The 22,047-nt window shown below is 35.7% G+C and overlaps 2 protein-coding genes across 4 annotated transcripts in view; one reads left to right on the forward strand and one right to left on the reverse strand.

The window, feature by feature from the left end:
- EIF2AK1 (eukaryotic translation initiation factor 2 alpha kinase 1) overlaps positions 1-22,047 on the forward strand; it is a 39,747-nt gene that overhangs the window by 8,880 nt on the left and 8,820 nt on the right. For both annotated transcript variants that reach the window (XM_074208173.1, XM_074208172.1), the window contains exons 7-11: positions 495-594; positions 1,106-1,169; positions 1,490-1,802; positions 2,501-2,612; positions 5,713-5,813. In XM_074208173.1, the coding sequence (XP_074064274.1) occupies positions 495-594; positions 1,106-1,169; positions 1,490-1,802; positions 2,501-2,612; positions 5,713-5,813 (690 nt within the window). The remainder of the gene's footprint in view (positions 1-494; positions 595-1,105; positions 1,170-1,489; positions 1,803-2,500; positions 2,613-5,712; positions 5,814-22,047) is intronic.
- On the reverse strand, positions 4,931-21,120 carry ANKRD61 (ankyrin repeat domain 61). 2 transcript variants are annotated; one of them, XM_074208175.1, is made up of 3 exons: positions 20,831-21,120; positions 8,636-8,730; positions 4,931-5,351 (listed from the first exon to the last, which is right to left on the reverse strand). In XM_074208175.1, the coding sequence occupies exons 1-3, from the start codon at positions 21,044-21,046 to the stop codon at positions 5,321-5,323; spliced, it is 342 nt and encodes a 113-aa protein (XP_074064276.1). In that variant the 5' UTR covers positions 21,047-21,120; the 3' UTR covers positions 4,931-5,320. The 2 variants fall into 2 exon arrangements, with proteins under 2 accessions (XP_074064276.1, XP_074064275.1); XM_074208174.1 differs by lacking the exon at positions 4,931-5,351 and adding an exon at positions 6,781-7,864 and having other exon boundaries at positions 20,831-21,119.

Genomic DNA, 22,047 nt, shown 5'->3' on the forward strand with positions numbered 1-22,047 from the left:
AAAATAAATGTCTAATATCAGCTTGTTTACTTTTTGGAGCTACTACTACTTACTAATAAGAGATGCAGGATGTTATATAAAGAGCTTAGTGGTAGATGTTTCAAGTCTTGGAGTTCAGCTTCAGAAGTCCCTCCCTTGAACTTGCTGTTAAACATACCCCCCCCCCCCCCCCGTTTTGGTTTGCCTATATGTAAGATGGGGATAAATAATACCTGTCTCTCTCCTATCTTATCCTAAAGGATTCTAGGAAGTACTGTATGAAAGTGCTTTGAAACATGTATAATTTGAGATATTTCTATTATGTTCATTAATAATTGGTATTTATTTCATTTTCATAATATATAGGGTACAGAAAAATTTTCCAGTGACTGCAAATGTCAGGATTCCAAACCCTCTGGAAGTTACATATATTTTGTTCTAGAATAAGTAGTAGTTGATATTTTGAACTTTTAAGAAACTGTCTAAAGCACAATCTAATCAGCTTTCTTTTCTAGGTACTTCGGGAGGTTAAGGTGTTGGCAGGTCTACAACATCCTAATATCGTAGGCTATCACACAGCTTGGATAGAACATGTTCATTCAGCTCAACCACAAGGTGAGAATTTATTTGATCTCACAGTTAAACATTTCTGTTTTGGAATGCTTCCTAAAATCTTATGCAGTCATTTTCAATTGCCTGGTTCTTTTGTACCTTACCCAAAGTGACATGCTGATTTTCACAAAGGTAAATTAAAATTTTTGCCTGAATTTTTAGTGGTACTTTGATAAATTGAGTTTTGTGAATATTAATTTTTTTCACTTCAAGTTTGAACAAATTATGTGATACAGAGATTTGGTGAGACAGTGGATTTGTTGTAAGATGGGCCTGAATTTGAATCCTGACTTCTAATTTTGTTTTGCCTTTATGAAGTTGGGGAAGCCCATTTAATCCCTCTGGGTCTCAAGTTTTTCATTTGTAAAATGAGGAAGTTAGATTGAGTGGCTTCTACAATCCCTTCCAGCTTTAAATCTATGGTCCTGTATCTTTCTTCTTTAATATCATACTTTTGAAGACCTTACATTTTTCTGTGTGTTTTTTTTTTTTTTTTTTTTTTTTTACTTAACAGATAAGACACTTTCTGTTGTCCCGTTACCATCACTCCAGTTAGTATCTGAAAGGATAGAGGACAGGTATGAAAAGGGTTAAATATTTGAATTTTAAGTGGGTATGATTCTTCCAAAAATTTACAAATATGTCAAGTATTGCTTAGTGACTCTTCCGTTGTTAAAATTACTTTTTTGCTATTAGGAACCAAGTAATAGTACCTTAATGAAGCCTTTCCTTCCTTTTTAAAAATTTCATTCTAAGACAAATTGTATTCTCCCTCTCAGATTATTTCCTATCAGTATTTAAATTGATGTTGTGATTAGAGGTGTTTGATTTGGGGTACTATTTGTTAGAAACTATCTTTTCTGCCCATTGATTCTGTGTTGTCTTTCTTTTACTTTAGTGATCAGTGTCTTGTTCAAAGTGATGAAAGTAGTAGCTCATCCATTATTTTTGCTGACTTAGACTCAGAAAATGAAAAATCCTTTGCAGAAACTTGGATTGACAATCATAACAACAAGCTAGTAAATTATACTGACTTGAACACAAAAGATGCCAATGAATATGAATCTCAAGAAAATTCCTTAGCTAATACATCTGCTAGATCACTTGTTAAACAGCATATGCTGCAGGAAAATAATACATACCTAGAAGAGAATTTTACATCCACTGAAGAATCTTCTGAAGAAAATTTAGCTTTGCTTGGGCAGACTGAGGTAAGTAGGCTGCCCCTATTTACAGGAATTGTTAATGTTAACTTTGCTACAAAAATTAGTTTTGAGTAAATAATTTACAGTTTTGGAACAGAAGCTTGGTGTGCTGTTTTGTTTTTTGTGGGCAATAGGGTTAAGTGACTTGCCCAAGGTCACACTGCTAGTAAGTATTAAGTATCTGCAGTCTGATTTGGTTCTCCTAATTCCAGGACCAGTGCTTTATCCACTGTACCACCCAAATTCACCCCAGGAGCTTGGCTGTTAAAAAGATTTTGAACTTAGTTTGTGATTATTAAAAAAAATTAATTATGTACACTGTGAAAAATCCAAGTGATTGTAGACTGAGTGGAACCAGTGAAAACATAACATAGAAAAGCAGATCTTGGGGCGGCTAGGTGGCGCAGTGGATAGAGCACCAGCCCTAGAGTCAGGAGTACCTGAGTTCAATTCTGGCCTCAGACACTTAATAATTACCTAGCTGTGTGGTCTTGGGCAAGCCACTTAACCCCATTTGCCTTGCAAAAATTAAAAAAAAAAATAATGATGAAAAGCAGATCTTGTTTGAAGTGACTCTTATTCAGTTTTCTTGAATATTTCTGATTTTTAGTTCTAAAATCTCAACTTTGATTACTCAGCAGATCTAAAACTATCTGAATAGTAATTCCTCATAAATCATGAAACATTTTTTTTTGATTCTTTAGGTGAGATACCATCTCATGCTCCATATTCAGATGCAGCTATGTGAAATCTCTCTTTGGGATTGGATTTCTGATCGAAATAAAAATAAGGGATCATCTGTAGATGAACCTTCCTGTAAGTTTTATGTTTTAGTATCTGTGTTGAAAAACTGATAAAATCAGTAAATTATTTTGTTTTACTTTCATTTTTCAAGTTGATATATATTACATTCTATTAAAATTTCAAATATTAGAAATAGGAATATATATTGTGCTGTTTAAAGACTAAATTTTGGAAGAAATTCCTATTTTTCTTTTAAAAATGTAAATTTTCAAGTACTTTAGGTTATTTCTATATAGACTTATTTTATAGGAATTTATGGTCAGCTATTTTCAAAAGCATTTGAGGCAACTCACAATCTTAAACATAATATGAGATAACTAAGGACAAAATAGAAGAGAAGCTAGCTAAAAGATTGAAGTTTTTGTTACCAAATGCCTGAGGTAAACTAATTGTTGTAGTTGAACTCTAAACTTGTCTCTGAGTTCCCTAGTAGGTTTCTGATTTCTGATGCCAGATCAAAATAACCCAGACAAATTTGTCTGCAGAGTAAACTTTTTCCTAGAATTGTATTCAAAGACTTTATCATATGAATTGAATACTGTTTAACACTAGATTTTTTTTATTATAGTCTGGCAAAAGACACATCATGTTCAAATGAATATTTTATTTGATGTCACTTCATATATAATTTGAGAGCATAATGTTAAATCATATCTCAAGGAAGGAAGGTTTGAGCTAACTTGTCAAAGCTACTCTCCTGGGGCAGCTAGGTGGTGCAGTGGATGGAGCACTTGCCCTGAAGTCAGGAGGACCTGAGTTCAAATCTAGCCTCAGACACTTAATAATTACTTAGCTGTATGACCTTGGGCAAGTAACTCCATTGCCCTGCAAAAACCAAAAAAAAAAAAAAAAAGCTACTCTCCTTTCTGATTATCTTCCTTAATATATTGTCTCTGTAAAGCTGAATAATTAACAATGATCATATTTTCTATAATCTTAGATTAAATAAAATAAATTTTACTAATACTTTTCATAGTACTTTATGGAAAATTTTCCCCTTTCCAAATGGAAACCTCCCTGGTAACAAAAGAAAATTAATCAAGCAAAAATACCTGTATATCAGATTCAGAAGAGGTATTGCCAAGTACTAGATTGTTGTCAGTTCATGATTTTTAGTCTCTTAACAATCATCTGCAATGCAAGTAGTGCATCTTAAGGGTAACATTGACAGCTGTATTCTTTAGATATTAGTTGTGAGAATGCAATTGTCATTGTCATGAATGTTTAAAAGTATGACTTGTGTTCCTATCCCACAAGTTCTTAGCAGCGGTTGGGTACTATTAAATAATTAGAAAAATAGTTTTGCCACATTAGTTTAGCCCAAGTTATTTTTCCTTGGCATTTTGTTTGTATTTTCTATATGGGACTCACCCATTTTACCATAGCATGATGTGGCAATATGGGCAAGTTAATATTTTCTTTCATAAAGGTCTGATTCTTCTCAAGCACTTGCAAAAATTTTTTGGGTGAGACAAAGAGTTCTATGAGTGATAACATCAGCTTAAAATATTTTTAGGGAAGTATCCTCTACATAGAATAGCTTATAGTTGAAAGCAGAGATTCTTATACTGGAGTCCATGAGTAAATTTCAAGAAATCTGTAAAATTGGAACATTATTGTGTTTCTGTGAAATTTTTGTACTTTATTTTATGCATCTATAAAACATTATTTTCAGAAGAAATCCATCTATGGTTTTCACCAGAATATAAGTTAAAAACCCCTGGATTGTTAGGAGTGATATAAAACTCTGGGCTGATGTGGTGTGTGAAAGTGACTAAATAATGGATTTAACAGGGGTAGTAGAATAATTTGTTAAAGTTCTAGAGATTTTAAGACTCACTGATACTTTTAAAATTTATTTCAAAGAAAATTATTTGTCTAAAAATCCACTGAGAATTTCATTATTTTAATAAATTCATTTGTTTTTGCTATGTGGCCCTGAGCAAATTACTTAAGCTTCCTTCTATGTAAAATAAAGGGCTTAGATTCAGTCACCTCTTATGTCCTTTTCCTTTACTTAAATACTGATTCTGCTTTCTCTGATTCATCTTTGGATGAAAACATGGTCAATTTCTCCTTGTAATATTATTGATAGGAAAGTGCTAGAAAAACGTTATTGTTGTCATGCTATTAAATAGTAATTGTGAAAAAGATAATACATAAGTATATAACTTGGTTTATTGTGATTAGCATGATAGTTAACATAACCTTACTAATAATTGTAGTAATAAATTACCTTATCTATTTCCCTGACTTCTTTAAAAGAGAATGTTAACCCCCCCCCCCAAAAAAAAGTCACAAGTAAAAGAGAATGTTTATTTAACCTTTATTTGGTGGCTCAAGGTCATAATAGCTATCAGTTATTCTTCAAGCATCAGGAAAGACCAAATATAGGATTTAGTATTTGAAACTGAACTTTAAAGGAAACAAGATTCTAAGAAACAGAGATGAAGAAGCAGAGCATTCCAGACTGAGACTCAGCCAGTGCAAAGGCATGGAGTTGGGAGATGATGTGTTGTGTTTGAGGAACTGCAAGAAAATTAGTTTGGCCGAACCTTGGAATGCATGAAGAATAGTAAGATCTAATAAAACTAGAAAATGAGATTGGAGCCAGGGCTGCAGGAGTAGCTGAGATAGAAACAGGTTCAAGTGGCTTTGTTTTTTATATATTTTCACCCTCCTCACAGGCTTTCAAAAATGACAGCTAACGTTATCTTTCCCTAGAGAAGTTTGCTGCTTCCAGTCTGTGACCTGGGAAATGATATAACCAAGCATGTTACCACATGTATTAAATAAGAGTAAATAATCTCTGAGTTACAATCTAAGAATTTCTCCTGTGAAATATTTTAGTTAATTAAAACTCACTGGCTTTGGTGCATTGGCATTTTGACATTTGGTGACTCAGAATTCTCTTTCACTTTATGTTTGTGACTCTTTTTAAGTGAACTAAAGGTACTAGAGTGTTACTCTATGTTACATAAAGGTGTATATTACACACTTTGTATGTAGAAAACATAAAGCTATATGTTAATATTTTGTATCTAGAATGTGTTTATTTGAATAATAATAAAACTAAATAAATAAAACATAATTCATTCCTTTCCTCTTCAAGGTCCTTATGTTATGGGCAGTGTTGCAACAAAAATTTTTCAAGAGCTATTGGAAGGTGTATATTATATACATAACATGGGAGTGGTACACAGGGATCTCAAGGTAAGTTGGAGAAACTAAAGGATTTAAAGAAATAACTTCTTTTGGAGTTTACAACAATAGGATTTCATTGAAGTAAATGAAACTTTAGAAAATTGTTTCATCTCTGGACATTTAATTTCAATTGTCTTTCCTTTATTCCAAAATATCAGAAACCCAGAACCTGAAAATGATTAAATTGGGTTAAAAAAAATCGGGCAACAAGAAATAAAAACACTTCATCTCATATTATTCTTATATTAAAGAATCAAAGTGCACTGTGGTTGGGCATCAACGGATCTGATTTAAAATCTCAACTCTGCCCCTGTGTGACCTTGTGCAAATCAATGAACTTTTTGGGACTTCACAATTTCATCATCTGCAAAATGGAAAAGTTGATTTAAATGACTTTTATTGCCTTTTCCACTTCTAGATCAATTATCCTATGACATTACTATAAATGATCTTTGCAAATGTGGTTATAACTAGTTAAAATGCTTTATAGGTAGAATTGGATGTTGCATTTATCTAACTCAAAGCATTTCACTTAGGTAATTGAGAGCTAAATTAAAAAGGAAATTTTTTTTAGTTTTTTTTTTTTTTATTTTTGGCAAGGCCATGGGGCTAAGTGGCTTCCCAAGGCCACACAGCTAGGGAATTATTAAGTGTCTGAGGCCAGATTTGAACTCAGGCACTCCTGACTCCAGGGCCAGTGCTCTATCCACTGCGCCACCTAGCTGCCCCCCAAAAGGAAATTTTTTAAAGTCATTGCACTTTTCTTTTGTTCTTTACATTTTGATTACCCAGAATGATATACATTTGTATTTCCAGTAGACATAGAAAATCTTGAGCTCTCTATGATCATAGAGAATTTGGAACTTTTCTGACAAAAGCTTTAAAGCTCTTCTTTTTATAAAAAGATTAAATCATGAAAAACTTATTTTCAAAAGAAAAACACCTTTAAATACAAAATTAAATTAATATTGTCATTTTTTTATTTATTGAAAAAAGGTTTAAGAATCAATGCTTAGTATATCCAAGATGTACAAAATGCTGCAAATAGTCTTCTCTAATTAGAAGATGCTATTTGAGTTGCTGAAATGCTATGGAACTATGAAATAATGAGGTTTTATTTCAGGAGTTGGGATAAGTCACAGTAGTTATATATAGAATCCCATATCTTCAGTGGGAGAAGTTGTTTTAAGTATTGTTTATATTTTTCTCCATAAATTTTTCTGATGTTATTTTTACAGATCACCTGTAGGGATAAAGGTTTTTGTGATAACTTTATTAGGGTTTCTTTTAATAGATGAAATTCTGGTAGTAGAAGTCCAGTAGGTAGAATTCCTTGCTTGTCGGTCAGTTTCAAAGGATAAGAGAGATAAAGGAGTTTGTCAAGCAGTGTTGAATCTCTTATATTGGATCTACGCTGAAGAAACATAAAAATTGGAGCTTCCCCATTTCTTGTTAAGATATTAACATCTGCCTCATATTCAAGTAGTAGATTAATTATTACTTCTCTGCCTCCAAAACATGCTTCATGAATAGCAGTTTGTCCTTCATGATCCTGGGTATTTACTTTTGCTCCGTTAGTTAAGAGTAAACGAATACAGCTTATATCTGCTGCCAATAACCTGCCTGCTTTAGTTGATGCAGCACATACTGCCAGTTTAAGGGCGGTATTCCCAGTGGCAGAGACAGTATAATTTACATTTGCTCCACAAGCAATTAGAGTTTCAGTCATCTCTTTATTCAGTATACCAGCCGCCATGTGAAGGGGTGTCATGCATGATTCATCAATGGCATTGACATGAGCACCATTCTGGACTAGAATGGAGAGAACTGGATAGGTACCATAGCGTATGGCCAGGTGAAGTGGTGAATATTTGTAGTCATTGTCTACTCGAGCGTTAACCAGAGCTCCATGCTCACATAAGATATGAAGACACATTACAGCATGATTCTGTATATCTGTCAGGATTCTTTGAATACGATTTACTGGTTCTGTCCAAGTGGCAGGGGTAATTGGCCAATGTAGGAGCATGAGATGAAGTGTGGTGTGACCTCTGGTGTCCCTGTAATATGTATTGATCATAAGTTAGCTTTAAAATGTGAATTGAGTGAATAGGGCATTTGGACAAGCATTAAGGACTGGCAGTTAGAATTGTTTTAAGTGAAGCTGGTACCAAGAATGGTAGAACTTTAGACCCATAGAATTACTGAGGCTGTCTCTTCTTAATCTCGTCCCACCCTGCTGACTGAGATGGAAGGTAACATAAATTGCACATCTAACTCTGTTACCGAAGTTATAACTAAGATGATCTTCCACATTTCTTATTTTGGAGAAGAAATGCAAAAATGTTTTATCTTCTAAAACCAACTTTTTCTACCATATTTGAAAAATGCCTTTTGGTTCATTAATTTGGTTAAATCTTTCAGAATAAAAAAGAACCCCACTTGCATTTAGTAGCATGTAATTTTGTTTTTTAATATTTACTTTTATTCATGTGTTCATTTAGCATATACAACTAGAATGTAAGCTTCTTGAGGGCAGGAACCATGATTTTACTGTTGAATACACTTTAGGCAGTCAAAAGATATCTTATTTTTGTCTGACTTGTGCTTTTATTGCTATAGTGCACTGAATTTTTGTTTGTAGGCACCCAGATTCTTTTGATCATTAGGTTAATGAAGTAATTAAATCATTAAAGTATGACCCTTATTAGTCTTACATCTGTATATAAAGAATGTGTCAAGACATATCTAAAGAAAAGTCACATTCTAGCCTATCAGCTTCCTTAAAAGGTATTCTAATGAGTAATTTGATTACCTTATAGAAAACTCACCTTATTTCTGGATCAGCACCATGTTCCAGCAAACAGAGCAAACTTTGTGCTTTTCGGTATTTAGCAGCCAGATGAATGGGAATAAAAGATTGTGTCTGCATAAAAGCAAAAATGTTTAAAGGAAATAAGTTTACTTTGATTCTATGGTTTGTCACTTTAAAGGTTAGTTGGATATATTTACTAATATAATTTTTCAGTTATACTATCCTAGGTCCAATAAGTTTTTTTCTTTTTATTATTATTATTTTTTAGATTTTTCAAGGCAGTGGGGTTAAGTGGCTTGCCCAAGGCCACATGGCTAGGTAATTATTAAGTGTCTGAGGTCGGGTTTGAACCCAGGTACTCCTGACTCCAAGGCTGGTGCTCTATTCACTGTGCCACCTAGCCACCCCATCTTTTTATTATTTTAAATGATTACAATACTGTTGCAATTTTAAATTGAAGACTATGCTACATTTTACCAAAAATATTCGTTTATAGAAGTAACTGAAAGGAACTGTGCTTATTTTCCTTTCCAATAGTTATACTTTTAAATAAAAATTATTTTAAAGTAATTTGATCTCTAAATTAACTCAGTGGGTGAGATTGTCAGGAACTGGAAATTTTCCTTTTAAAATGACAGAGTCAACAGTCAGCAGTAAAAACTTGAATAGGTAGTGTGTGCTTTGTACGATTAGTAGATGGAACTTTTGTACCAATTATTTTAAAAGTTTTGACTCATTTTTTTTAGACCTACTATATACAGAAACCTATAACTTGTCTTCAAAATAAGGAAAGTGGGTGGGGTCAAAGTAAAGAGTGTCTCTTTTTTATTTTTAAATAAGTGTTCTTGATATATTTTATTTTTATATCATATTTTCCAGTGCATCCCTTTCTGAATCATCCCTTTTAACCGTGAGTTAAAAAGAGAGGAGAAAACTGTTAAGCAAAATAAACAACATATTGGAAGAGGTCTGAATATGTGCAGTGTTCCACAATCCCAGTCTTCCATCTGTGCACTGCAGATGCAGGAAATGTCTTCTCACATCTTAGGGCAAAAGAATTTAATGTTATTCTTACCAATTGCTTTTGAATTTCTTCACAAACCATCAAGAGATTTATTATAGTAAACCAAAAGGGAGTAGTGGATAGAGGGGAAATTGAGCCAAATCTCTTGAGTCTTTCTGACATATTGCATCTTAAACCATGTGCTGTTGAAGCACCATGTTAAATAAGGATGAATCAGTCAAGCAAAAAACAATTGATTAAATGTGTACTAAATGATAAGCATTGTTCTAGACACCAAACAAGGATAAATATGGAATATAGCCTCTCAAAGAGCTTCCATTCTGTTAGGGGAAGTAAAATGTATGAAAGTTATAAAGTATATAGGTTATTTCTAATGGTTGGAGAAATTAACAAGCATTGTTTAACACTTAACTATATTCCAGCTCTATGCTAGGTACACAAAGATGAAGGTAAAGGAATCCATGACCTCTAGAAGCATGTGTCATTTTAGGATAGACAGCACATACACATTTAAATAGATACAAAAATCTTAAGAAGGTACTTTTGGGAGTGACATGGGAAGAGGCACTAGTAGCTGTGGAGGTGTATTAAGAAAGGCTCGAGGAGGAGATAATTTGAGCTGAACTTTGAAGGAGACAGGATTCCAAAAGAAGTGAGGAGGTAGGAAATTGCAGGATTGGGAGAGAGCCCAAGCATAGGCATGATGCCATTGAAGAATTGGGGTGTCATGTTTGAGGAGCAGCAAGAAAGCCAGTTTGGCTTTATAGAATTGGCATAGAATTTGGCATAGAATTCAAGAAAACAAATAATATATAATAAAACTTCAAAGTTAACTTGAAGCAGATTGTATAGGTCTTTAAATGACACAACAGAGGATTTTATGTTGGATTCTGTAGGTGGTTATTAAAAGGTCAGTCTTAGGCTTTAACAATACTACTTTGGCAGCTGTGTTGAAGGTGGATTATAGAGGGGAGAGACTGGATACAAGGAGATCAGTTAGAAAGCTTTCACAGTAATCTAGGTGAAAGATTATGAAGGCAGAAGGGGATAGATGCTAGAGAGGTGATGGAGGTAGAAGCAATGAGACTTCAAATATAGGGATTAAGAGAATGAAGGATATAAATGGACTCTGAGTTTGAGAACCTGGGTGGATGGAATAGGAAAATTATTTACAGGAGCACATTTGTGGGGAAAGATAATTTTGTTTTGTAAAAGTTGGGGAGTTTGAGATTCTCATGGGACATCCAGGACAAGATATCAAACAGGTAGTTGGTAATACAGTACTGGAGCTGAAAAAAGAAGGAATATCTGGGCATCATCTACATAAAGTGATAACTGAAACCATGGGAATGGACAAGGTCACCTTTAAAAAGAGAAAATGTAGAAGCAAAAAGGTCTCAGGATGGAGACTTGAAGAATATCCACAATTAGGGTAGGAGACCATGGATTATGATTGGACTGAATATATTAAAAAGGAGCAGTCACACTGTAGTAGGACAGTACCAAGAAAAAAATCAGTATTGTGAAATCTCGAGAGAAGGTATCCAGGAGAAGAAAGTGGTAGATATATTGTCAGATACTGCAGAGAATTCAAGAATGAGGCCTGAGAAAAAGCTAATGGTTTGGCCATTAAGAGATCATAGAAAACTTTGGAAAGAGTTTTAGTTGAATGGTGAGACAAAAGCCAGATTGTAAGGAGTTGAAAAAATGAATGAAAGGGGAAGCAACAAGTGTGGATAGTTTTTTCCCCTAGGATTCTGGTTGTAAATGGGAGCAATGATAAAGGAGGATAACTTGAGGAGGTAGTAAGATCAAGTAAGAGTTTTAGTTTTGTTGGGTTTTTTCCCAAATGAGAAGACACAATTGTGTTTTTAGATAGAGGGGAAGGAGCCAGTAGTTGAAGATGATCCAGTCTGTAAATCAGGTATCAAGCATTTATTGATGAGAAACTTAACTGGGTTTGGGGATAGAAAGATAAAAATAAAAGTTTCTGCCCTCAAGGAATCTGTTCTTTTGGGAAACAACATATACATATATGACTGTATGCTTGTCTCAGATCCAGATTACCTTTCCACCTGAGGCTTTACCCCAGGACCCTCTTCCCAATGCTTTTCACCAGCTCTGTCTTATCCACCTGCCTCTTTAACACTAAGCCTGGAGGCCTCTGCTGAACTGGTGGCCATCCCAGGTATCAGACTTCCCCTTTCCCCTCCCTTCCATTTCTTCAGCTAGCCCACCTTATACTGCCACCTGATCTGATTCCTCAGGCCATACCTTTTCTCTGCTCCTGTCTTCTGTGAGATGGCCCTCCCAGAACATACCAGCATCGGCCATGAAGTTGGATCTTAAGGGAAGACCTTGGACAGTCTTATCACCTCAATCTTGCCTCCTTCATTGGATCTCTTTTTTTTAATTAAAGATATTATTTGAGTTTTACAATTTCCCCCCAAATCTTACTTCCCTCCCCTACCGCAGAAAGCAAACTGTCAGTCTTTGTTTCCATGTTGTAGATTGATCTAAATTGAGTGTGATAAGAGGAGGAAATCATATCCTTAAGGAAGAGACAAAAAGTCTTAAGAGATAACAAGATCAGACAATAAGATATCTTTTTTTTTTCTAAATTAAAGGGAATAGTCCTTGACCTTGGTTCAAATTCCATGGGTCTTTATCTGGATACAGATGGCACCCTCCTTTGCAGGCAGCCCAAAATTGTTCTTGATTGTTGTACTGATAGAATGAGCAAGGCCTTCAAGGTTGAACATCACCCCCATGTTGTTGTTACAGTGTACAGTGTTTTTCTGGTTCTGATCATCTAACTCAGCATCAGTTCATGCAAATCCCTCCAGGCTTCCCTGAAATCCCGTCCCTCCTGGTTTCTAATAGAAAAATAGTGTTCCATGATATACATACACCATAGTTTGCTAAGCTATTCTCGAATTGGAGGACATTTACTTGATTTCCAATTCTTTGCCACCACAAACAGGGCTGCTATGAATAGTTTTGTACAAGTGATGGTTTTACCCTTTTTCATCATCTCTTCAGGGTATAGACGCAGTAGTGGTATTGCTGGGTCAAAGGGTATGCTTATTTTTGTTGCCCTTTGGTCATAGTTCCAAATTTCTCTCCAGAAAGGTTGGATGAATTCACAGCTCCACCAACAGTTTAATAGTGTCCCAGATTTCCCACAACCCTTCCAACAATGATCATTATCCTTTCTGGTCATATTGGCTAGTCTGAGAGGTACCTCAGAGTGGTACCTCAGAGCTTTAATTTGTATTTCTCTAATAATTAATGATTTAGAGCAGTTTTCATATGGCTATGGATTGCTTTGATCTCCTCATCTGTAAATTGCCTTTGCATATCCTTTGACCATTTGTCAATTGGGGAATGGCTTTTTGTTTTAACAATATGAATCAGTTCTCTGTATATTTTAGAAATGAGTCCTTTGTTAGAATCATTAGTTGTAAAGATTGTTTCCCTAAAAATTTACCATATTTCTTTTGATCTTGGTTACAGTGGTTTTATCTGTATAAAAGCTTTTTAATTTAATGTAATTGAAATCATCTAGTTGGTTTTTGGTGATGTTCTCCAACTCTTCCTTAGTCATAAACTGCTCCCCTTTCCATAGATCTGACAGGTAAACTAGTCCTTGATCTTCTAATTTGCTTATAGTATTGTTTTTTTTATGTCTACGTCCTGTAACCATTTGGGTCTTATCTTGGTAGAGGGTGTTAGGTGTTGGTCTAATCTAAGTTTCTTCCATACTAACTTCCAATTATCCCAGCAGTTTTTATCAAAGAGGGAGTTTTATCCCAATAGCTGGACTCTTTGGGCTTATCAAACAGAAGATTACTATAATCGTCTCCTGCTTTTGCACCTAGTCTATTCCACTGGTCCACCACTCTATTTCTTAGCCAATAACAGACAGTTTTGATGATTGATGCTTTATAATATAATTTTAGATCAGGTAGAGCTAAGCCCCCTTCTTTTGCACTTTTTTTCATTAAGCTCCTGGAAATTCTTGACTTTTTATTTCTACATATGCATTTACTTACAATTTTTTCTAACTCATTAAAGTAATTTTTTGGAATTTTGATTGGTAGGACACTAAACAGGTAGTTTAGTTATGGTAGAATTGTCATTTTTATCATATTAGCTCTACCTATCCATGAGCAGTTGATATTTGCCCAGTTATTTAAATCTGATTTAATTTTTTGTGAGAAATGTCTTATAGTTATTTTTAAAAAGTTTCTCAGTCTGTCTTGGCAAATAGACTCCCAGGTATTTTATATTGTCTGAGGTTACTTTGAATGGGATTTCTCTTTCTAGCTCTTCCTTCTGTATCTTGCTAGACGTATAGAAAAATTGAGGATTTGTGAGGGTTTATCTTATAACCTGCAACTTTGCTAAAATTGCTAATTGTTTCCAGTAGTTTTTTGGATGATTTCTTGGGATTCTCTAGGTAGACCATCATGTCATCTGCAAAGAGTGAGAGTTTTGTCCCTTCCCAATTCTAATTCCTTCAATTTCTTTTTCTTCTCTAATTGCTGAAGCTAAAATTTCTAATACAATACTGAATAGTAGTGGTGATAATGGGCACCCTTGTTTCACCCCTGATCTTATTGGCAATGCCTCTAGCCTCTCCCCATTGAATATAATGCTTGTTGATGGTTTCAGATAGATACTGCTAATTATTCTAAGGAACAGTCCATTTATTCCTGCACTCTCTAGTAGGAATGGATGCTGTATTTTGTCAAAAGCTTTTTCAGCATCTATTGATATGATCATATAATTTCTGATAGGTTTGTTTTTGATATAATTGAGTATACTAACAATTTTCCTAATATTGAACCAACCCTGCATTCCTGGGATAAATCCTACTTGATAATAATGCATTATCCTAGTGATAACTTGTTGTAATCGTTTTGCTAAAATTTAGTTTAAGATTTTTGCATCTATATTCATCAGTGAGATAGGTCTATAATTTTCTTTCTCTGTTTTAACTCTTCCTGGTTCAGGTAACAGCACCATTGGTTTCATAGAAAGAGTTAGGCAGAGTTCTATCTTTCCCTATTTTTCCAAAGAGTTTATATAGAATTGGAACCAATTGTTCCTTAAATGTTTGGTAGAATTCACTTGTGAATCCATCAGGCCCTGGAGATTTTTTCTTAGGGAGTTCAATGATGGCTTGTTGAATTTCTTTTTCTGAGATAGGGTTGCTTAGGTAGTTAATCTCCTCTTCATTTAAACTGGGCAACTTATATTTTTGTAAATATTCATGCATTTCACTTAGATTATCAAATTTATTGACATAGAGTTAGGCAAAATAATTTTGAATTATTACTTTAATTTCCTCCTCATTGGTGGTGAGTTCTTTTTCATTTATGATACTAGCAATTTGATTTTCTTTTTTCTTTTTTTTAATCAAATTGACCAGAGGTTTATTGATTTTATTGGTTTTTTCATAATACCAACTTTTGGTTTTATTTATTACTTCAATAGTTTTTTTCTTTCAATTTTATTAATTTCTCCTTTAATTTTTAGAATTTCTAATTTGGTATTTAATTGGGGATTTTTTTAGGTGTTTTTTTTCCCCAAGGCAAATGGGGTTAAGTGGTTTGCCCAAGGCCGCACAGCTAGATAATTATTAATTGTTTGAGACCAGATTTGAACCCAGGTACTTCTGACTCCAGGGCCGGTGCTTTATCCACTGCGCCACCTAGCCACCTCATATTGGGGATTTATAATTTGTTCTTTCTCTAGTTTTTTTGTTCATTGATTTCCTCTTTCTCCAATTTATTCATGTAAGAATTTAAAACTATAATTTATCCCCTGAGAGCCGCTTTGAGTGAATCCCATACGTATGTTGTTTCATTATTATCATTATCATCATCTAGATCATTATCTAGGATAAAATGGTTAATTCATTATATATATATTTTTTTTTTGGTCCACTCATTCTTTAAAATGAGGTTATTCAGTTTCCAGTTGTTTCTGGGTCTATATCTCCTTGACCCAATATTGCATATGACTTTTATTGCATTGTGATCTGAGAAAGATGTGTTCACTATTTCTGCCTTTCTGCAGTTGATCATTAGGTTTTTATGTCCTAGTACATGTTCAATTTTTGTCTAAGTTCCATGTATTGCAGAGAAAAAGGTATATTCCTTTCTATCCCCATTCAGTTTCCTCCATAAGTCTACCACATCTTGTTTTTCTAACAATTTATTTACCTCCTTAAATTCTTTCTTATTTTATGATTCAATTTATCTAGATCTGAGAGTGGGAGGTTGAGGTCTCCCACTAGTAGTTTTGCTGTCTCTGTCTTCCTGTAGTTCTTTCAGCTTCTTCTCTTAGCATTTGGGTGCTGTCCCATTGGGTGCGTGTATATTCAGTATTGAAATAGCTTTATTGTCTGTGGTACCTTTTAGGAGGATAAAGTTTCCTTCGTTAATGCTATCTATTTTTGCTGCTGCTTTGTCTGAGATAAGGATTGCTACCCCTTCTTTTTTTACTTCAGCTGAAGCAAAATATATTTTGCTCCATCCTTTTACCTTTACTCTATATGTATCTCTCTGCTTCAAATGAGTTTCTTGTAAGCAGCATATTGTAGGATTCTGGTTTTTAATCCACTCTCCTATTCACTTACGTTTTAAGGGAGAGTTTATTCCATTCACATTCAAGGTTATGATTACTAATTCTTTATTGCCCTCCATGCTTTCTTCCCTCTGTTTGTATTTTCCCCTTCCCCCCCATTTATCTGTATTCCCCAGTATTTTGTTTCTGAATATCACCCCTTCAATGTTTTTGCCCTCCTTTCTTTCCCCTTTCCCTTTCCTTCCTTTTTAGTTCCCCTTTCCCCCCTCTCTCTTCCTTTCTCAGTCCCCCTCCCCTTTTCCCCTTTTAATACTTGAAAGGTTAGATGTTTTTTAAGTTAACTAAGTATGTGTAAATTGACTTTAAGCCAAATCTGATGAGAAGATTCAGGTGTTTCTCATCTCCTCCCTTCTTCCCTTCTATTATCATAGGTACTTTGTACCTCTTAGTGTAATGAGATTTACCCCATTGAATCCCCTCCCTCTTCCCCTTCTCTGTCCTGACCCCCCTTTTAAGGAGGTATTGTTTTTTAGATCATTCTAGCTGAGTCATAGAAAATTCTGAGTATCTGCCACTTCCAGCTAAGTACATTCTATCTAATAGAGTTAAAATTCTTGAGAGTTATTAGAGTCTTTCTCCCCAGTGGGGTTAAAACCAGTTATATCCCATTGGATAGCAGTCTCATGGATAGGTCATGAATGTCCACCACTTCTGGCTAGGCATATTCTCTCTGTTAGAGTTACAGTTCTCAAGATTTTATGAGAATCTTTTTCCCCATGCTGGAATATAGCCAGTTTCAACTTAGTGGTTAGCAGTTTTTTTTTTCTGCCCCCCCCTTTTAACCTTTTCATGTGTCTCTTGAACGTCCTGTTTGATGTCCAGATTTTCTATTTAGCTCTGGTCTTTTCATCAGGAATTTTTGGAATTCTTCCATTTCTTTAAATGTCCATCTTTTTCCCAGGAAGAGAAGGTTCAGCTTTGTGGGATAGTGGATTCTTTGGTGCATTCCAACTTGCCTTGCTCTTCGAAATAACTGGTTCCAGGCCCTTCAATCCCTTAATGTTGATGCAGCCAGGTCCTGCATGATCCTTACTGTGGCTCCTTGAAATTTAAATTGTTTCTTTCTGGCTGCTTGCAGGATTTTCTCTTTTATCTGGTAGTTCTGGAATTTGGCCACAACCTTCCTTGGTGTTTTCATTTTAGGATCTTTTTCTGGAGGGGATCCATGTATTCTTTCAGTAACTACTTTGCCCTCTGGTTCCATGATATCAGGGCAGTTTTCCATCACTAGATCCTATAATATTAAGTCCAGACTTTTTTTCTCTTCAGTGTTTTCAGGAAGTCCAATAATTCTCAGGTTTCCCCTCCTTGACCTATTCTTGAGGTCAGTGGTTTTGCTGATGAGGAATTTTACATTTTCTTCTATTTTTTTTCTGTTTTTGGATTTTGTTTAACTGGCTCTTGCTGGCTCATGGAGTCATTAGTTTCTACAGACTCCATTCTTTTTTTTAGAGAGGAGTTTTCTTCATTAACCTTTTGCAACTCCTTTTCCAATTGTTCAATTCTACTTTTGATAGAGCCTTCCATTTGACCAGTTGAGGTTTTGAGAGAATTATTTTCTTTTTGCATTTGCTCAGTTGAGGATCTGAGAGATTTATTCTCATTTTTGTATTTATCCAATTGATGATCTGAGAGATTCATTCTTCATTTTGTATTTGTCCAATTGTATTTTTTAAGGATTTGTTTTCTTGTTGCAAGGTATTAATTGTCTCTCCCAAATTTTCCAGTTGATTTTTAAACTTCTTCATTATTTCTTCAAGGAAGTCTTTCTGGGCTGAAGACCAGATTGTATTCTCCTCAGAGGTTCTAGGTCTCTCTGAGTTAGGGTGTTTCCCTTCCAAGAATTTTTCTATGGATCCACATTTCCACTGACCCTTCTTCATTTTGCTAAGACCTTGGGTTGGGGAGGGGCTGGTTCACAGGGGCTTGGGATCTCTAGAGGCTTTACTCACTGAGTGCAGTTTCTCTGGATGGCCAGTAGGAGGTGCTGTTGCTTTCTCTGGAGTGTGTGTGACATTGATTGGGGCCTACTCCCTTAGCTTGAAGGGAGGGGATGAAGCTATTGAATCCTTTTGCCTTCAATCAATGGTGGGCTTTACCCTGGCCTGAGGTCATTCCTCAGCTGGGCCTGAGGCAGAAGTAGTCTGCAATTGTTTGTTCCAGGGAGAGGCCTCAGCAGCAATGGAGGCCTGGACTCTGAGTTCCTCAGAGCAGAGGAGCCCAGGGATGGTGTGTCCACAGCTATCCTGCACGGAACTCTCCCCCCAGCCCTGTTGGCCCTCTCCAGAGGGTCAGCGCGCCTCTGCTGCCTAGTTGACTCAAGCCTCCGCAGTCTAACCCCACCACTGATCCAGCAGGTCCGGCTCTCGGGCTCTCAGACTCCCTGGCTCCAATTCAGCAGCTAATCTGTCTGACCCGGGCCTGATCTGACCTCTGTACCCAGACTCACCTGCCTGAATTTGTCCAATGATGCTGAGGGAGACAAATCCTGAGGTCGATGTTCTTTCTACTGGCTTTTCTTTCTCGGTTTTGGGTTGGATTTCTGTTAAGAGGTTTGTTTCATATGATAGATGGGGAAAGATCAGGAGACTTTAGAACTATGCCTGTCTTCTATACGCCATCTTGGCCGGAAGTGCATTGGATCTCTTTTCATCCACTGCTTCTTTGCCTAGAATCATTCCTTAATGATTATGCTTTTTCCATCCCAGTTATTCTGAATACCTAACTTCTAATTTGCAGTCCTTATTTTCTCCATCCCCAGCTGCTAATTTCAATATCTTCTGCTGAAAACCTACGTCCCCCACCCACATGGACCACCAGCTCCTTCAGGTATGCTCTCTGTCTCAAATGCCTTTCAATAATTCCTCTTAAACCTTCTTTCTGATTTCTTCCATCTTTTGGTACCCACTGAGATCTGGATCCTCCTAATGTCACTGCATTCCTGCTCACCCTTTTTAGTACTGGTTGCACATTTACTCGTCCCTGGTCATGGCTCTAGACAGGGGGAATGGGAGTCTGAATATTCTTTGCTTCCTCAGTGAGTGCAGTACCTGGTTTACCCAACTCCTCATATTGGATGATTTCAACTTGTTTCCTCAAGAAACCCTATCTTTACAGTTCCTAAATTTACTCAGTTTCCATAATCCACTCATTCATCCCCCTTCTCCTACAGAGATTGATGGGTCATATCCTTGATCTTGTATCACCACTACCATGTTCATGAGCTCCATAAGTCCTTTATTTGAGCATAACCTTTTCTCATATCATCGTTTTCTGTGCCTCACCCCTAACACTTGTTCATTTTCACAGTGACCTCCATTCCCACACAAAGCCATAGTTATTGGGGTTCACTACAGATTTATATTACATAATTTTAACTGGGCCCTCACTGTAGCAAGGCAATATTTTTACATCCCTCTAAGTGGTTGACAACCTTTTCATCCCCCTCCAAATGCTTCTGGTTTCCCTTCCTCCAAACTTCTTAGCTGATGACCTTGCCTCATACTTAACTAAAAAAAAAATTGAGATTTCCTGAGAATTTCCTTTCCCTTCTTCCTCATCTCAAACTCACTATACATAGTCTTTTGTCAAATCTTTTTCCTTCTGCAATAACAGTATCTCTTGTGTACATACCCATCTCTGCATCAGAATATCACAATAGTCTTCTGATTGGTCTCTTTGCTTCAGATTTCTCCCCACTCTAGTTCATCCTGCACATAGCAACTCAAATGATTATCCTTAGGTGTAAGTCAGACTATGTCACCTTCTTACTCTGTAAACTCCAATATCTCCCTCCTACCTCCAAGATCAATTATGTTTGGCCCTTAACAATCTGGCTTCTTCCCCTAGTTTCATTACTCTGCTTCATTGCTTCCCGTCTCATTACTCTGCTTCACCTTCCAACACCATCCATGCCTTTGTACTGGCTGTCCCCTAGTCTTAAAATAATCTCTCTCTCTCTCTCTCTCTCTCTCTCTCTCTCTCTCTCTCTCTCTCTCTCTCTCTCTCTCTCTCTCTCTCTCTCTCTCTCTCTCTCTCTCTCTCTCCTTACTTCCAGACTTCCTTCAGGATATGGCTTAAACTGCATTACACAGGCCTTTCCCAATCTTCCACACTCTTCCCTCTACACTCTGTCTTGGACGTATAGTGTTTTTGTGTGTTATCTTGCCCATTAGAATGTAAACTTGAGAGGATAGCAGGATCATGGGAGGGTTTTTAAAGGTGGAGGATATCTGGGGACATTTATAGGGAACAAGCAGAGAGCCATTGGAAGAGACTAAAGATTAGAGAGAGAGCGAGGGAAGTGATTATGGGGTTGGTCTGCTGGAAGAAGTAGAAGGAGATAGGATGGGACCACAGATGTAGTCTTGATGAAAAGGGCCATTGTTAGAGCCTGGAGTTAAACAAAGAAAAAAGGAAGGTGATGAGATGGAGAGTAGAAAAGAAGAGGAAGCTTGGGTCCTGAAAAAATGAACTTCCTGCAAACTCTAGTAATTTTTTTTTCCCTCTATCTGTACAAAAAAGGGTTACCTGGTTCAGAAGTAATCTGTAACATGTGGAATTGGCCAGAACAGTCACTGGCTGGTTCACAGGGTGGCTTCTTAGCAGAGTTTCAATGGCTATACAGTCTTCTTTCATGATGGCTTCATAGAGTTTGGTATGAAGGGCTTTTGATCTTACTGGTTCAGTAGAAGAAGCTCTGTCTGCTACTGGACCTCTAGTTCCTCTTTTGGTTATATTTCCCATAATTAAAACAACTTTTCAGACAGTGACAAATTAGAGTTCAGGAGAAATTGTTGTGGAATGTAGTCAATTTAAAACTCTTTATGATGATTCAATTTGGTTCTGGAACAGTTTTGGAATTATTACTTTTAAAGTTGTAGCTATAAACAAAATAGAATTTATATTTAGGTTATAATTTTATGGGGAATAATTTTTTGGTGGTACCCCAAAAGGAATTTTTGAAATTAGTCATTCTTGAATGGATTTTTTTTCAGATGATATCCTTTCTGGTCAAAAGATTCTTAATTAGCATGTTGTAAAATGAGCAACAGTTGTTTTATCTAATTCAGCTACATGGCAAGCATCTCATAAAATAAAAAAAGTGGAGCTAAAGTTTGATTGCAGAATGTCAATTTTAATATACAAACTGTGTTTTAGACAAGGAAACTTATCAACTGAATTATTTTAGATTTTAGTGGAACATTTCTCTTTATTTCATAATAATACATGAATAATTTTAACAGTGAGTTATTAGGCTTGAATTGTTTCCTGTAATTATTTTCATTGTGTAATCCATGAAAGATGTTTTAAACTCATATTTTTTTCATTTGATTTGTCTCCTGATCTCTCCTTGCCAACAAGACTTGGTTATAGCATAGATATTGGAATTAATTTAATGGCCATATCCCTTGAGCGGTCAGTAATGAGTCAAGGTGATTTTGGAGAGACCTGTAATAAGTAGAATGCCCAGAAATCTATTCTTGGATTTGTGCTTTTGAACATTTTGATAAGCAAATAGAATAAAGCTACTTAAGGCATGCTTGTCTCATTTGCAAATGACAAGAAATTTGGAGAGTTATCAGCATTACTGGATGGAAGGGGCAGGGGATGTCAGGATAAAAAGAAAATTTAGATTATACTTAAGTGATGAATCAAATATAATAAGATGAAACTTAATAGGAATAAATGTAAAGTTCTACAAAGGTTGTTTTTTTTTTTAATTGCTTTTTACTGGTGATTTTAAT

Source organism: Macrotis lagotis, chromosome X, assembly GCF_037893015.1.
Source record: "Macrotis lagotis isolate mMagLag1 chromosome X, bilby.v1.9.chrom.fasta, whole genome shotgun sequence".
NCBI lineage: Eukaryota > Metazoa > Chordata > Mammalia > Peramelemorphia > Peramelidae > Macrotis > Macrotis lagotis.

Excerpts from the sequence above, each read along its gene's own strand:
- ANKRD61 (XM_074208174.1), bottom strand. The coding sequence starts at position 21,046 with ATGGGAAATATAACCAAAAGAGGAACTAGAGGTCCAGTAGCAGACAGA. Across the intron at positions 8,731-20,830 it reads ACAGATTACTTCTGAACCAG|ACACAATCTTTTATTCCCAT; the intron begins GTAACCCTTTTT and ends GCTTTTATGCAG. Across the intron at positions 7,865-8,635 it reads GGTGCTGATCCAGAAATAAG|GGACACCAGAGGTCACACCA; the intron begins GTGAGTTTTCTA and ends TACATATTACAG.